Source organism: Natrix helvetica (assembly GCF_964273705.1).
Source record: "Natrix helvetica genome assembly, chromosome: 2".
Lineage (NCBI taxonomy): Eukaryota > Metazoa > Chordata > Lepidosauria > Squamata > Natricidae > Natrix > Natrix helvetica.
The window spans coordinates 127,128,128-127,146,658 of NC_138552.1; the positions used below are offsets into that span (position 1 = coordinate 127,128,128).

The 18,531-nt window shown below is 37.3% G+C and overlaps 1 protein-coding gene across 3 annotated transcripts in view; it reads left to right on the forward strand.

Annotated features, from left to right (window-relative positions):
* EHBP1 (EH domain binding protein 1) overlaps window positions 1-18,531 on the forward strand; it is a 279,410-nt gene that overhangs the window by 32,990 nt on the left and 227,889 nt on the right. For all 3 annotated transcript variants that reach the window (XM_081941545.1, XM_081941543.1, XM_081941544.1), the window contains exon 3: window positions 17,914-17,971. In XM_081941545.1, the coding sequence (XP_081797671.1) occupies window positions 17,914-17,971 (58 nt within the window). The remainder of the gene's footprint in view (window positions 1-17,913; window positions 17,972-18,531) is intronic.

Sequence of the window (18,531 nt, forward strand, 5' to 3'; positions counted from 1 at the left end):
GAAGGCAAGGTGCAAAAAGAATGATATGAACAAGTGCGCAGGTTGTGATAATTCATATGCATGCTGTGGTTCTTGTATAAGCTGTCAGTAAAATAATTTTCAGAAGTGAGAATAAAGTATACGCTTCATGCCGCAGGTTTAAATTTAGAAACTACCTTTCTAATGCATTGTATCTTTTATGTTTGAGCCTTTCTTGCTCTATGGCTTGAGAACGTTTTTTGTATGGAGTATGTATGTTTGTCAACATGGATTTTAAAATTGATTTAAACGTGGGGTCCAGCATTTTCATTTGATACACTGTTGCTTCCTTTTGTTTTACAATGGAAGTTGAGGATTTGTTTGGTTTAATCTCGCCTGAAGCATCTGCCACTGTTGAATATGTTTGAATGCTGCTTGGCAAGAGCCAAGAAATGAAATAAAAAGGTCTTTGTCCTAATTATAGTTCATTATTATCAGTCAATTGGTTTTAGCCCAGCAAATATGATGAGGTTAGGACAGACTGCAGTATTCCAATCTATTAATTTGGAAGAGCTTGACTTTGTCTTGTTAACTGAAACAAATTGCAGTCAGGAGTTGTGTCTCACAAGATAGGCAGCTGTATAAATCTTCTAAAGGAAGAAAGAAATGCAGTGATAGCAATAGAATAGAAAAAGGTATAAAAATCAGTATAAAATTACAGCTATGAAACTTGTCCTTCAAATAGAGTATGCAACACGAAACAAACTACCAAGAAAACCAGCAATTAAACAAGTAAAGCAATAGCAGTATCATTTGGGGTATTAAAAGCCTGAGAGAATAAACAGGTTTCACTTGGCTTCTTCACTACATTAAAAACGGGCTTCAATCCAATAGTTGGGGCAAAAAGCCATATCTTCTTCCTGATTGCAAGGATATATGCAAAGAAGTCTGACTACACTTATAAGGTGGTTAGTACCTTCAGATGCATTTATGGAATGGCAGATTCATTTTGTTGTAGGCATGAACAGAGCTGAATTTTGATATTTTCTGCTACAGTTTGGAATTAAAGTACTATTGCATCTAAAAAGAATAAATCTTTTGAGCTATATAATTTCAAATATGTCAGCTGAGAAAGATTACAAACTTATCTGTTTGGGCTATGAAAATCCGACTCTAGTAATAAAGTTCTCCCTGAAACATCTGAATTGCACTAGAGCTGGGGTGTCAAACTCACGCCACGGTGGCATCATGTGACGTATTGGGACTTTTCGCCCCTTTGCTAAACCGGGCGTGGGCATGGCCAGCTCGTGATGCATTCGACCCACAGGCCGGGAGTTTGACAGCCCTGCACTAGAGAATACATTAAATCTTACTGATCTTGAATAATTTTAAAATTTCAATTTGGAATTGGAGGAACAATCCTGGATATAGTAACTCCCTCTAAAGAGATTGTCGAACAATTCAACTTTTCCTCACAAGACCTGGTACAGTTGATGAAAGAATTCAAATATGGATCTACTATAAGCAACATCAGTGCTTTATCTCATGACTAGAATCATTGTGGACTTGACCCTTGTCCTCATTTGTTGAACTATAAATGTGGTTTGCAGTCATAGTAGTTGGGTTCATACACTGCCTTAGTCACAAGCAAGCAAGGGACATTAGGTTTAGAGTGATTTCATCACTGATGAAATCATCGTAATCCTGCAGATGCCTCTGGCTCAAACACTCTAAATAAGAAATTATAATGCACCAAACCTGGAAAAGAAGATAAATTGTAATCCCAGTCTGCTTCTGCAGTATGAGGACCTCCATCTCAGAAAGGAATATCTATACTGGATACAAGGAATACTGATTATTTCAACAGGTTGTGGGTATAGGAGAGACTGTGTATAAATTGCACACCTTTTCCTTTAAATAAACAATAAATCATCCAAATCATATAATTCTGAGAAACCTGCAGATTATTGAGAGTGACTGAGGTTTACCAGAAAAATACCACAAATTAGCCAAATCTATTATGAGAATTGTTAAACATAAGATTCTGAATGTTTTATTTGATTCGCAAATGGCATTAATATGGCCACATAAACATGGAATGTGAATCAGGTGGAACGGATATTGTAGACACAGATATTAGGTGACTCAACATTTTAGTTGATGACTACTTAGGCAATTGCTTATTGTCTTGGCCTGTTCTTAGTGATAATTTGGGATTAGTTCTTCCAAGGTCAATCTTGTGGTATTATTGATACAACCCATCCCTTGTGTCTGTTGATTCTTCTTATAGTCCACAGCATTCTGAATAAGCATATATTAATCAGTAATATGAAGGCATTACTTTTTTTTTCTGGTGCTCTTTCCAAATGTCCAGCTTTCACAGCCACCGGAAAGACTATTGTTTTAACTTTTCTGATTTTTATGGTCATAGAAATATCTTCATCCTTCATTATCTTGTCTAAGTGTGTCCTGGCCTTCCTTCATGGACTAATCTCTTCTTTACTCAGTCAGCCAATTATATTGATAAACAAGGATTAGGGTAAGAAATGTCACAGCTGATTTTACATTTATTGGGCAGACAAATAAATGTACTTTAAGATCTTTCTTGCCACTACCTTTATATAAGAAATCTAGTTCTCTATACTCTTTTCTTTTTTATAGTAGTATATTATCTTAGGCTATCTCTTAAAGGAGCAGTTAATTATGACAATTACAGCTTTGTATTTAACAATTAGTTTTATTTACCAACATACTTTGTGAACAGGCAACATACTCTTTAAATCAAAACAACTCTGTTCTTTGTTGCAGAATTATTATTTACTTCATAACAGGGCCACAGATGTTTTCCATTTTTTCATTTTACATATATTATTAATCTCTTCTTTGTTTTCCTCTGAAAGGGTTTGCTGGGCCTGGGGAGTGGCGGGTAGTAGATTTGCATATGGCTCTTCTCATCACTCCCCAGGTATGGGACTAAACTTTGCTCATGTTCTGAAATGCAGATGTTAACTCTGGCAGTAGTGTATCTTGACAACTTTATCTAGTGACTCATACTTACACCCATGTCTGAAAAGTTTACTTAGTTCCTGAATATATTTTTATGTTCAGAACATTCAACTGCTATCTTTGAGAATTGATTCAAATGGTTTCTACTAGGGAATAGAACTTGAGCAAATACAATTGCTTACATTTAGAGAAAAATATCAGCTATAGAAAGGGAAAATGGTTTGGTTAATTGGTTTATTAGTAGTGATTTGATTGGTTCGCTTATTTTTAAATAATAAATTAAAATAAATTAAAAATAGAGACGAACAAAGTTTGCCAGCTTTGCAGGGACACTGGTGCTGAGAAAAGACCAAATTGATAAAATTTTATATCAATTAAGAGCGCAGAAGCAAAAATATTTAGAGAAAATAAATAGCAAATACCATTTCTCATCTATTTCATACATAAAAGCGGAAAGAACAAAGACATTGACAGTATCTTATAGAAGAGGTCCTATGTCAGGAGTGTCAAATTTGTGGCCCGTGGGCCAGATGTGTCATGTGCTGGCCATGCCCACCCTTGGTTTAGCGAAGTGGAAAAAAGTCACGATACGTCATATGATGACAACATGACACCGCGCGTTTGACACCCCTATCCGATGTGAAGTGAGGATAGACTGAGACTGAAAGATATAGCCTGGATTTGTCCTCGAAATAAAGTTGGGAAATGGTGAAATGGAGTAATAACAAAGTAAAATTAATATAATTAATATATGTGTGCACATATTATAATTGGGTAACTGAAGTATGTGCATGTATATAGTGTTATAAAAGGTCTGGACCAGGGAGTAAATGTTCCCTCATTTATTTCAGTGTGTTGGGTTAACTTGTGAAGTCAACACAAAAATGCATGCAAAGAAAGATGTTGGATTCAATATCAGGCTGAACCTATTTGTTTGCTTTTGATTCAGTATGTTGGACAAACTTAGTCATTGTATTTTATATGAAATAAACTGTTGTTGAAATAAACCGTTGTTCTATGATGTGTGATGTCTTCTTTTTCCAGTTCTGCTGTTGGTGGGATCTGCTACAGCGGCTACAAGAATGGATAAGGAGTAATCTTTGTCTAAAATCAAAGTTGTTAATGCAGTCTAACTTCTGTTCCTTTGTTTATGTAATTAGACTCTGTAAACCTAAATTCACAAGTTTTTATAGTTTTTAATATTTGTTCACCAAGTTCTAATAAATCACATTCAATATGTAAAAATAAATAAATAAATAAATAAATAAATAAATAAATAAATAAATAATAAATGTATTGCTGTAGTCTCTGTGCGAGACAGAATGTTTAGATGCTTAGAACACTATTAATTATTTGTGCCACCTGCCCCCAAACTGTGATCACAAATATAAACCGAGAGAGAAAGTAGGAGCACTACAACTATTTCTGAATATGGAGAGAAATGCAAAACCTTTTCGAGTGTACGTGTGTTTTTCCACTATGACATTTTATGGACGTTCTGCCTGTTTTCAAATTCTGTGCTATGGATATTCCCATACAGGGTGGATATTTCAAAAATTGCTCCATCAGACAAGACAAGACAAGACTGACCCATTGATTAAAAGCAAATACTCTGTGGTTGGTCATTAAAGGATTTTTTGTTTTTTAAATGGTGAAATTCTTAAAAAGTCTACAAGTCGTGCAGAAACTGCTGTGTGAGTCATAATGACTTTTAGCAACAGGAGATTTTGCTTCAAGATATGCATATTTTGTCTGGATGCTAAGAATCTCTCTCATATTTCAGACTGATAAGTATTTCAATTTCTCCCTGGAGTTCAGAATTCTGTGTATGATTACAACATTGAAATATTTGTCCCCCCTTGTCTCTACAAGCTATAACTAGGATGCATTTTTCTGCTGTTGTTATCACACTGGTTAAAATATATATACAGGGTATCCCTTCCTTCCTTCCTTCCTTCCTTCCTTCCTTCCTTCCTTCCTTCTTTCCTTCCTTCCTTCCTTCCTTCCTTCCTTCCTTCCTTCCTTCCTTCCTTGTATGGATTAAATAATTTGTGGATTTTGATAATATAAAATTGCTCTAAAGAATAGGGCTAGATAGTAGCTACTTTGGTTAGTCTTGATATGTTGGTATGTAAAAAGAAAAAGAATCTGCACGTAGAAACTGATCTGCCATATATGCTCAGGTTTCTCTTCAAATTGTTGGGATATTTCATTTTTTACTAAACAAATTGATCTGCCATAGTTTTTTCAATATGAATGTCAGTGAACAATCATCAGTGATGCTGGCTGGGAAATTTTGGTATTACCTTTCCAGCACATTTGAAGGTAAAATGATTATCTCTCAAATTTTTGTTCTCATTGCGTAGCTTGCAACACTTGAATAAATGAGAATTGATAGTAGCTGAATCTGCTGGACAAGAGTTAAGTATGTAAGATTTATTCAAATTTCAATCTTACTGCAAAGCCTTAGAGTAGTCAGTAAACAGACGCACATAATACTAAGCCTAAAAAAACCCCAAACTGATATAGCTTAGTGTGAATTGTGAACACAATTGCTGTGACTTATTCAACTAACTGTTGTTCCATGTGAACCCAGTGAATCTTCTTGAGCCTAAAACTGCTTTACTGGGCTGTCAGATAAAGTCTAGTTTTTACATATGTTAAGCCTAGGTTAAGCTTAGCATGGATGTTGGGCCATGAAGTTTTCTGGGGAATTTCTTTGCTTCAAATGATTTGATGTTGTCATTATTCTCTGTGCACTGGACAGAGCCTGGATCATCTTTCCCTTTTTATTCCCTGCCTTCTCTCTGCTTTTATAGAACCTGGAGTTTCAACTTCATGGCTGCCAGTTCTTATTCCATGCTCATCAAAGCCACTTGAGTTGTAATACTACCTTCTCTTTGTAAGACAACCACAGCAGGAATTTTTAATTAATTAAACACATCTTTTGAACAGTCAAGAGAGAAGTCAACAACTACAATATATTGACAAGTTATCTGAATGCACATTCAAATAATTTAAAGAAAATTAATTTTATTTTGGTGCCTTCACACTGCACACCATCTGCAGTAGCCTTGGGGACCCCTAAGGCCCATACATACAAGTGCTGGTCTAAATCATAGGTAACAGTGCCTTGTAAATTGGTCTGCTGAATGTCTTACATGAGCAAGACTACTATAAGCAAGGCCAAATCCCAAAAGCAGAGGGAAGATTTTGGATGGTTTTATGAAATAAAATAAATAATTTTAGGTATTTTGGTTTGATATTGGTATTCTATGTTGGTAGTGGAAATAGCTTCTTTTGGGGGGGGGGGGAGTTGAATAGATTTAATAAGTTCAAAGAGGAAGTAGAGGAGATCACAAGTCCACCAAGACAACTAAGAGAGACCAGCATTTACTTCCAGTTTCCAGCAAAATAGTGAATAAAAGAGCTGTGGTAGCACAGTAGTTAGAATGTAGGCTTGCAAGCTACCTCTGTTCACATTGCCGGTAATTCGATTCCCTCAATCCTGACTGGCTCCAAGTTGACTCAGTCTTCCATCCTTCCAAGGTCGGTAGAATGAGGACCCAGATTGTTGGGGAAAATATGCTGACTTTGTAAACCTCTTAGAGTAGGCTCTAAAGTGCCCACTTATATAAATCTAAGTGCTATTGCTAAAACATTTGCTAATTCCCCACAGCATTGCAACTGTCACATAAGCTTAACATAAGCTTAACAACCACTGTGAAAGTCATAAAAACAAATCTGATCGTCATGATTCATGCTCAATTAAAGTTGAGGAGTACCTATTGTTCATTGCATAGATGTCCAAATGTCTTTGTATTAAGTCAAATTGGTTTTCAAAATACAGTAGTACTGTAGTTATGGTATATTTCTCATGCTAGTTATTGTGATGTCCCTGTGATCAGGAGCCCAGAAAGGTTTTGAACAAGACTCAGAGCAATAAAGTGTGACATACTGAATCCAGAAGAAATCCTCCATACCTTTTTTGTGCCTTTCCAACCCGTTGCTCTACTATTAGCTATCCACCTGAGATGTAGGAGTCTAGACTTCAGAAAGGGTCAAGGTTCCTTAAGTCCAGAATCTGCAGCAAGCAGTAATTGAGCTAAGGAGTCATGTGTTCTTTCTTAAGCAGTTGACACATTTTGGTAAATGCTGGAACAACTTATGTTGAGAGTAAACCCAGCTTAAACTGAACTCTCCAAGGTTCTGATAATGTTCAAAGCTGCCTCTTCTGCTCATTATAACAACATATTTATATGGCTTCTTTAAGGTTCAGTTCAAATACAATTAACTATAAGAAGCTGAGCTCCAATATCCTTATCTGAACTGTAACATTTTGTCTAGTACTGTAGAGTCCTAACTGAAGACATTGTTGGGTTTTATGTCAAGAATTGCTTTATTCTAGAACTAATCCTACAGAATATCACTTGTACACCTTTTTCTTGCTACATTTTTGGCATACTTGGTTGCAACCTGGTTTGATTCAACATAATGTACATAGTGCCTTTTTGTTGAATTTTTTTAAAGAATGGGGCACTAAGGGCCTCATTCTTAAAATTAAATCCAATAAGTGGCATGCCAGTGTAGGAGGCCACTGGTTGCTGCTTTCTGACTTTATTTTAAATTAAACAAGATCAAGCCAGAGATTTGCCTGACAGAAAGCAAAAACATGACCTTGGCAAAGAGACTGTGATAAAGACAGAGTTCTGCTGTCTATGCTATCTGATTTGTGCTTGTGTATTTTGTTATATAAACAGTGCATTTAAAGGTCAAATCATTTATGATGTCTTTCTAACATTGCACTTAAAGAAGTCCTGGTTAAGACACAACAACAACAGCAAAATACATTCTGACAGTTTTAAAAAGTGCACGTTTTTTGAAAGAATGGCTTTTACTTGAATCAATACATGCCAAAAAGTTTGTACCTTTTTCCTCCCATCAAGGTTTTATTAAAGTGAAGAAGAAAGAGTTTTTGGAAAGATTCATTTAGTATGCAACATTGTTCATTGTTAAATGGGTAGGAAGATTTCTGAAGCCAATAATCACTCTGTTTCATGTAAACTCTGGTGACAAATGCCAGGAAACATGAAGCAAACAGTGGCTACTAAGAAATAAAAGGGGACATGTTGTGAATTGCAATAACCCTGTTTTGTTTTTCAAAACAAAAATATCCCCAAAGGAAAAAAAATAACACGACTCCTCCATATATAAAAACTTCTTGGAACGGGGTGAGTATAGTGTAGCTACCTGAATTTGAAAGCCTATTAAGATGGAATCAAAACAGGATGGAGTTGAAATGGAAATTAGTGGAAGAAGATTTATTTTTTTGACTGTAATCCTGAATGGGAACACGTCACCTTGCAGTATTTTGTTTTACAACTCTACTGGTTCAAATAAAATGTAGATCTATTCTTGGACTTTCACTCTTCCGTTCTGTCAGTAAACTGACAATTTTGGCAACAGGATCAGAGCATTGGACCGAATCAATGGTCAAGGCCAAAATAGACTAAGTATCAAAATATCATTGTTCAAAGTATCTTGGGACAGCACGCATCAAAACAATTTAGTTAGAATATGTGAACTGCAGGTGACTCCTTACAGAACAAATATAGGGCTGTTCACTTGAACTAAAGCAAATGTCTGCTTAAAGAAAAATAACCATTCAGAGCACTGCAAAACTAATTAACTACTTCTCTGAATGCTTACCAGCCTGATCTGCATATAAAATACAACCTACAGATTTCCATAACTGTAAGTAACCAAAATTTGTATGAAGTAAATTAATGACTATGTAGCTGAGCAGAGTCTAAGTTCTAAGCTAACATCTAGTATTGTACAAATAAATTCCTTTTGTGTTCTCTAGACAGATTTCACTCAGGAACGTAGAAAACGGAACGTAGAAAAGTTGCTAACCATGGATGCTGTTTCTAAAGCAATCCATTATTTTTAGTTTTACAAATTGGCATATTCCTATCTTCTTGGTCTGAAAAAAAATAGGAAATAATGCTAAATAAGCATTTCCTCCTTATTAGGTCAAACGCAGCAGTAAAGAAGTAACATAAACAAAAATGTGTAAGCAGAAGGCAATGTCTAAATGCAGTTACTGTTTCTGATTTGCTACATTGGTTTATATGAATGAAACAGCAGTTATAACTTCTAGTAAAATATGATGGGGGTGTTTCTTTGAAAAAAAAACTATTTTATAACCTAAAATATTGGCCAGAATTTAGCAATATTAAATTTTCAGAGGACATTAAAAGCCATTTAAAAATAAATCTAAGCTTATAGCCACTCCTTATTTAGTGACCGCATTCTTCTCCAATGACTTATCAAGGCTATTCATGCCTTTTTGGGGGGCGGGGAAACCGGAGCCGTTTTGCAAAAAAACGGGCCATTTTTGGGAGGTTTGCAGAGTGCAAAAACTTTTTTTTTCCTTTCGGAAAGCTCTTTAACTGACTGATGAAAATTAGATTGATCAAGTGCTGTGCCAGCAGAAACAAAGGTGCTGCAGATTGTCAGCAATTTCCTTCTCCAGCACATGGATAAATACACCTGGAAACATCTACCTACTTACCTACTCTCTCTCCCTACTTACCTACCTACTGCATTTCTCTCTCTCTCTTTCTATTTCTCTCTCTCTATCCCTCTACCTACCCACCTACCTACCTACACTCTCTCTCCCTCCCTCCCTACTGTATTTATCTCTCTCTCTCCCTTTATCTACCTACCTACTTACCTAACTACTCTCTCTCTCTCACCTTACCTACCTACTGTATTTTTCTCTCTTTCTCTCCCTCTCTATCCCTCTATCTACCTACCTACTTTTTTTTAAAAAAAATTGCCTCTTCAAAACCTTGGTGCGTCTTATACTCCTGTGCGTCTTATACTCTGAAAAATGTGGTAGTTGTTAAGCAAAATGGTTACTAAATGAACACATGACAGAAAGATGCTGGGAAAATTACTGGTTGTTGCTGTATCATTCAGATAAAGTTACCTTGTACAGCTAGACTAGCACTCACTCTGCTTTGTTTTTTTCTCAGGGACACAATTTTGGTAGTAAAAGGTCACATTGGTTTGAAAATTAATTGTTATTGTTTATTACTGTGCTTTTGGGAATGATTGCTAGCTGAATTAGTCACAAAACAAGAAGTATAGTTACAAATTGTTTCTCTATGAAAATTCAGCATATGATACTAAAAGCAATGAACTAGTGACATAACTTTTATCTTCAAAGAGTTCTGAATTTGTTCTTTGCATAATTATTTTTATCTTTCAATAGGTGCATCTGTTTACTGTTGTACCAACATTGGTACTTCACTTGTTAATTATATATATTTTTGTTCTTGCTTCAAAAGAGCAATTTAGCAGAATGCAGTAATTAATTCAACCCAAATCAAACACAGTAAAACTTGAATTAGGTGCAATAGTATACATGCAGACTTTATTTCTTTTCTTATTTCTTTTCTGAATCATTGATAATGTTAAAGAGGAAGAAAATGTCAGGGGAAGCAACAGTAATAAAGTGTCAATTATTTTGAATTGAAATAAATTTTATTAAGTTTTTAAATTAGGTCCAGTATTAGGTGTGGGAGTTTAATCATTCTGACACTTTATTTATTTATCAAATGTATATGCTGTCATTTCGCGGTACTAGGCAGCACGTTTGCTTTGGTTTAATGATTGCTGTCATTTCTTTTAATAAAGAGGTGATGGGAAAGCCATACTTTGTATCACAAGACAACAATATTACAGAAAAATATTGCTCTCCTTGTCTCATTTATTTAAAAAAATCACGATATCCTCTACAACACTATCTATCAAGAGTCAATAAGAGAAAAGCAAAAAGCAATTGATACAATGATTATCTATCATCAAGTTGTTGTTGGCTCCTAGCAATCACATTGGTTTTTCTCTTGATCTGTCCCTAAGATCTTCCAACAGTGTACAGGTAGTCCTTAACTTATGATCACAATTAAGCCCAACATTTCTGTTGCTAAGTGAGACAGTTGTTAAGTGAGCATGCTTCATTTTACAACCTTTGTTGCCACAATTGTTAAGTGAAACACTGCAGCTGTAAAGTTAATAACATGGTTGTTAAGTGAATCTGGCTTTCCCACTGACTTTGCTTATCGGAAAATTGCAAAAGTGAACATGTGGTCCTGGGATACTGCAACTGTCATAAATATGAACCAGTCGCCAAGCATTCAAATTTTGATCATATGACCATGGGGGCTGCAAGTACTTAGGACCATGGGTCCTAAGTATGAAAAGCGGTCATAAGTCACTTTTTTCAGTGTTGTTGTAACTTTGAGTGGTCACTAAACAAATGGTTGTAATTTGAGGACTACCTGTATGCCACTCTAGCTGAGTCCATCAACCTTCCTGTTGATCATTCTCTTCTTTTCTTTCCTTCCATTTTTCTTCAATGGGTTAGGTCTTCACATAATAATGTCTGAAAGATTACTATTACTATTTAGTAGCATGCTTTTGATTACTTTTCGGGATGGGGTAGTAATGTTTGACATCAATTACTTGGACTGATTACAAGCTGAATTCATATTTTTGGTAATTTGTCTTAAAACCAGTTAGGGTTTAGAACTTGGGATGTAGAACTGAGGAAAGGCACATCATTTAAATTTCCATTTCTGCCAAAAATTAAGAGCTGCACAAGTATGGTGTGATCCCATAGCTAGTTCAAGAAGCACTGAATGACAAATTCTGCTGTTCAAAAACAGAAGCATGAAAACAGAGAATGCTTGGCTCTCTAAAAATTTTAATAAAGATAGAAGAAACCATTTAGCTACCTTATATATTTATAAAGCAGATACATCCTTCATACACATCAAATGTAGATTTTTCCAGGAAAGGACTTCCTTCTAACTTGTGTTGCTCCATCTCATGGCAATCAAGCAGCTATATTTGATGTCAATACAATACAATACAATAGTAGAGTTGGAAGGGACCTTGGAGGTCTTCTAGTCCAACCCCCTGCCTAGGCAGGAAACCCTATACCGTTTCAGACAAATAGCTATCCAACATCTTCTTAAAGACTTCCAGTGTTGGGGCATTCACAACTTCTGGAGGCAAGCTGTTCCACTGATTAATTGTTCTCACTGTCAGGAAATTTCTCCTCAGTTCTAAGTTGCTTCTCTCCTTGATTAGTTTCCACCCATTGCTTCTTGTTCTACCCTCAGGTGCTTTGGAGAATAGTTTGACTCCCTCTTCTTTGTGGCAACCTCTGAGATATTGGAATAATGCTATCATGTCTCCCCTAGTCCTTCTTTCTCTTAAGCTAAACATACCCAGTTCCTGCAACCGTTCTTCATATGTTTTAGTCTCCAGTCCCCTAATCATCTTTGTTGCTCTTCTCTGCACTCTTTCTAGAGTCTCCACATCTTTTTTACATCGTGGCGACCAGAACTGAATGCAGTATTCCAAGTGTGGCCTTACCAAGGCATTATAAAGTGGTATTAACACTTCACGTGATCTTGATTCTATCCCTCTGTTGATGCAGCCTAGAACTGTGTTGGCTTTTTTGGCAGCTGCTGCACACTGCTGGCTCATATTTAAATGGTTGTCCACTAGGACTCCAAGATCCCTTTCACAGTTACTACTACTGAGTAAGGTATCACCTATACTGTACCTGTGCATTCCGTTTTTGTTGCCTAAATGTAGAACCTTACTCTTTTCACCATTGAATTTCATTTTATTAGATAGTGCCCAATGTTCAAGTTTGTCAAGATCCTTCTGTATCTTAAGCCTATCTTCTGGAGTGTTGGCTATTCCTGCCAGCTTGGTATCATCTGCAAATTTGATGAGTTCCCCATTTATTCCCTCATCCAAATCATTGATGAAGATGTTGAAGAGTACTGGGCCTAAAACAGAGCCTTGGGGTACTCCACTGCATACTTCCCTCCATGTAGATGCAGTTCCATTGAGAACTACACGTTGAGTGCGGTTGGTCAGCCAGTTACCAATCCATCTGGTGGTGATGCTGTCTAACCCACATTCTTCTACTTTATCTAGTAGTAGGTTATGGTCTACCTTATCAAAAGCCTTACTGAAGTCCAAGTAAACTATATCAATGGCATTCCTCTGGTCCACTAATTTTGTCACATTATCAAAGAATGCAATAAGATTAGTCTGGCATGATCTGTTTTTGACAAATCCATGTTGGCTTTTGGCTATTACTTTGTTTGCTTCTAGGTGTTCGCAAATTCGTTGCTTGATTATTTTTTCCAGAATCTTTCCTGGTATTGAGGTTAGGCTGATAGGTCTGTAGTTTCCTGGATCTAATTTTTTCCCTTTTTTGAAGATGGGAACCACATCAGCTCTTTTCCAGTCCTCTGGTAGTTCCCCGGTGTTCCAGGATCTCTGAAAGATATAATTCAGTGGTTCTGAGATCTCGTCTGCTAGTTCCTTCAGAACTCTGGGGTGTAATCCATCCGGTCCTGGTGATTTGAACTCATCTAGGGTAGACAGGTGCTCACTTACCATTTTCTTCCCTATTTCAATTTGTGTTCCTAATTTTGTGGTGCTGCTTTTGATAGGTTGGACTGTTTTATCCCTTTGTGTAAAGACAGATGCAAAACATGAGTTAAATAGTTCTGCTTTCTCCCTGTTGCTTGTCATCTTCTTGCCACTTTCTCCTAGCAATGGACCAATTGTTTCCTTAACTTTTTTCTTGTTTTTAACATGTTGGAAGAAGCTTTTTTTGTTAATTTTTACTTTTGTGGCAAGCCTTTCTTCATTGTGAGCCTTAGCTTTCCTCACTTCATCTTTACAGGCTCGGGCTATTTGCTGATATTCTGCCTTAGTTATGTCCCCCTCCTTCCACTTTTTATACTTACTTTTTTTGTCTTTCAGTTTGTCAGATAGTTGTTTATGCAGCCATGCTGGTTTCTTTTGGGAGCTGTTGTTTTTCTTCTTCATTGGTATTGTGTTAGACTGGGCTTTTCTAATCTCATTTTTCAAAATTTCCCAAGCTTCTTGAGTTGTTTTCCCCTCGAGGATTCTCATCCATGGAATTTTTCCCAAGCTCTCTCTAAGTTTATTGAAATTAGCTTTCTTAAAGTCCAAGACTCTAGTTTGACTTTGTTCTACTACTTGTGTTTGGATAATGTTGAATTCCAATATTGCATGGTCACTTGCCCCCAGGGTTCCTATGACTTCAACACCTTCTATCATTTCCTCTCTGTTAGTGAGAATTAAGTCCAGTATGGCTGATCCCCTTGTTTCCTTCTCTACTTTTTGGAAAACAAAGTTGTCTGCTAGGTTTGTTAGGAACCTGTTGGATCTTCCACTTGGTGCAGAGTTTGTTTCCCAGTTGATGTCAGGGTAGTTAAAATCTCCCATTACTATTGTGGTGTGCTTCCTACATACCTTAGTTAGCTGACTAGCAAAAAGTTCATCTTCTTCCTCTGCTTGGTTGGGTGGCCTGTAGTATAGACCTATGGCAATGTCATTTCCCCCACAACCTTTAATATTGACCCAAATGCATTCAAGATAGTTCTCATTATTGTTGTGCTCTATTTCTGTAGAGACATAGTTATTTCTTATATATAGTGCAACTCCACCTCCTCTTTTATTTGGTCTATTTCTTTTAAATAATTTAAATCCTTCTAGCTGTATGTTCCATTTGTCAGTTTCATCCCACCAAGTTTCTGTAATGGCAATAATATCATATCTGCCCTCTTTTACTTGAATTTCTAATTCTCCCTGTTTATTCCTCATGCTCTGTGCATTGGTATATAGACATTTGAGTCCATTTTGATTGACCTTGTGTTTACTGTCTACATAACCTGTATTATGCCTGACTGCCCCTATTTTCTTGCCACTTGTGTGATTCATGCACATGGTATGACAATCACTATTACATGCTTGGTTTTGCTTGACAGCAGGAGTGATAATCTTACCCACACACACATCTATGTTACATGCATTTATAACCCTATGAATTTTAGTTTGCTGGGGACAGAGATGTTCTGTATCTATTAATTCTCTGTCCCCGCTCTTCAGTTTAAATGTTTATCAAGAAAATCTGTGAATTTAATGCCAAGTAACTCAGTTCCTTTCTTGGATGGGTGCAACCCATCTCTTTTGTACAGTTTTTCATTGGACCAGCTACAGGCTTCATGACTAATAAAACCAAAGCCTTCCCTTTTACACCACTCCTTTAGCCAAACATTAAACTCTGCTACACGCTGGCCCTTCCCTTTTTGTTCCTTATATACAGGTAAAACCTCTGAAAAGATAAGCCTACAACCTATACTATTAAGTTCATACCCCAAGTTCTGGAAATCATTCTGCACAGAAAGTACATCTTTCTGGGATAGATCATTAGTGCCAAGATGTATAATAGCATCAACGTCACAGTCCTTACTTGCATTCTTGACTATCTTAAGAATACGCCTCTTGTCTCTGCTGGCAGTAGCACCTGGCAGACACCTGACCTCTTTTAAAACCTCCGTATCCTCTCCTAAATTAACATGTCAACTGGATCCTTTGCAGAATTCTTTTAGTAAGTGGTGGGATTCAAATAATTTAACAATAGGTTCTCTGCCCTAAAAATTTCTTCTAACAACCAGTTCACAAACTGCTCAGAAAATTAACAACCGGTTCTCCCGAAGTGGTGCAAACTGGCTGAATCTCACCGCTGCTTTTATTCTTGTTTAAGAAGCAGACATCTGAAAAGAATACCTTTTTATGTACTCATTTGAGGGACTTTCTCCAGATTTTCTCCTCAATTTAAAGGAACAGATGGGTAGCCTGAGGTCCTTCTTGAGTCTAATTCATCACAGCAGGCATGAGTGGCCTTAGTGACTCTAAATCAGTGGTGGGTTCTGGCTCCCGTTGTAACCGGTACGCTACAACGGGGCCAGGCAGCCACCACGTGCACAGCGCACGCATGCGTACCCACTGCCCGTGATGCTCCAGCTGCTCAGTGGAGTGTCGCGCAGGCGCTGTACACCCCGTGCACGTGCGCAAATACCCCAGTTGGCTCAAATAGAGGTAAAGAAAGCGGGCAGGTGGGTGGGCCCTCCGGAGCACCATACTGGAACGATATCTGGTGCTCCCAGCAGGCACCAGTACACCCGTACCGGGCATACCGGTCGTATCCCACCACTGCACTAAATGTAACTTTTCCTGGGCTTGCCTTAGCCGAACCTTGTTTTATGCCACAATACATAGTACACAACGTTTAGGTTTTTGTTTTTATTCAAGTTTCAGCATTTTAAGATTGCTGTATTGCTTTAATTGTTGCTGTACTTGTACAGATAGTCCTCAGTTTATGACCACAACTGGAACTGGAATCTTGATCATTGAGGTAGTGATCGTTAATCAAGATGCCCACATGACCATTTCGTTCAATGACTGCAGTCCCGGCTTTCACAGTTGTGGTCGTGAATTGGACAGACCAAAAGAATTGCCTGCCAAAAGAGAGCAGGCAGCTCCACTTTGTGCACAAAAGAACTTGTGGGCTGGACAGGAGAAACAGGCGAGAGATTCCTTTATCTCTCCAGCCCAGGGCAGGAGAGAAGATAAGATAAATAGATAGCATCTCATATTTTTCCCCAGATTCTTTCCCTCAAAGTTGTATTTTACAAAGAACAAGCTAGGCAAGCCGAAAACACCAGCCTGATGATGGCGAGTGAAACCTCACCCAAACGTTGCCAAGACAATCTCATTCTTACGAGGGAATAGACCCGAATACAACAGGACCAGCATATGTTTGTTTGTTTGTTTGTGTGTGTGTGTGTGTGTGTGTATGAATAACATGAATAAATGTGACAATACCTCCCGCCTACCAGACATCTGGAAACTAGCCCTAGTCAACAAACGAGTACCAGCCACGAAAACCGACATTGGACCCAGAACAACACAGGACGCAACCACCAATCACCCTGACCAGACTCAAACCCAAACCCATCCCATAGACCAAATGCAACCACCATCCAGAAGCCAAACCACGGTGGCATCACCAACTGCTGCACCCTCTCCGACCCCCACACAAAGCAAACTGACACACGCCATGAACACATAGCCAGACCGCAGACTCGGAGCCAAACCAAAGCCCAGGATGTTACACCTCAGCCATCTGCTCAGGACATTACATCACAGAACTCAGGAGGTTACAACGCAAAGGCTCAGGATGTTACAATGCAGCCAACCCCCCAGGAGGTTGCAGCACAGGACTCAGGATATCACTACAATAGAGCTCAGGATGTCATCACACAGCCCATTACCCAGGTCGTTACAATACAAAAGAACAATAGGCACACAGCCAGTACCTCATCCACAGGATGTTACGAAACAGCCGACTAATCTGCAAACATCAACTCCATCAACTAATCAAGATGTTACAACACAGCCAACCAATCAGCCTATAGCAAAAAAGCCAGCACTCCCCACCAATATTTATAGAAAGACGGCAGCTCCGGTCACGCTTTGCTCGCACGAGCACGAAGCCGAAGGCACCAGCCTGAAGATGGCAAGTGGGACCTTGTCGAAACGTCACCAAGATACTCTCAATCTTATATGGGAAAAGACCCAAATACGCCAAGACCTGCATACCTGTACCCATGAAAATCTACGAAAACAAATATTTGTGTGTGTGTATGTATGTGGTGTGTGTGTGTGTGTGTGTGTGTGTGTGTTATATGTACATTAAAGCATTCATAGAAATAATTTAAAATTGCTTTGATTTCTAAATATTTGTGTAATACATATAATTATTTTTCAAAAGAGAAGTTTCATAGTAGTACCATACACAAAAAATGATTCATGTCGGTAGCTAATTATATTTTAGGCTTTAAAAAAAATAGTGTGCAGGAATGGACAGAGACAGCATAATTTTCAATGTTATAGTTTATTTTATAATCTCATGTAGCTTTTAAAATCAACATAGGAACATTTAATAGTGAATATATTTGTTTTTCCCAATAGGCAACCAGATAAATTGGTAGTGGTTTGGACAAGAAGAAGCCGAAGGAAATCTTCTAAGGTTAGTCTTATTTTCCATTAATTAGGGGATATAATTTGAAGTCTCTCATGATAATTGTCTTGATTCAAAACAAGGATGAGAGATCTAAATTTTGTAAAGGAATTTGTCATAATACGTTATTGTTATTGCTAATAAACCCTGCTGCTATGACTGATTTTGTATCTTTGCATGTTTTTTCAATTTTAATAGAACCTTAGTATTTATCATTATGGAAGTTTATGTTATACAAATCTCTACATTATGTAAAAAAAACAAACCAGTGATTCTTCAATTTCCCTTGAAAGCTATTCCAATGGAATTCAGTTGTAATATACATCCTGATTTATTAACTTATCTATTTACTATGCTATTGTTTTTAATCCCCCCCCCCCATTCTTATGTCCCCGGATTTTACTATCAATAATAGTACTTCTTGTAACAACATTAACAAGAGCAACACAGTTCAAACAACATTTTTCTTCTGGAAGTTTATATTAAAGAGTAAACAATAATTTAAATGTATTAAATTAAGCAGTAATTTAAATGAATGCTATAATATTCAGCAAAAAAAAATACTACAA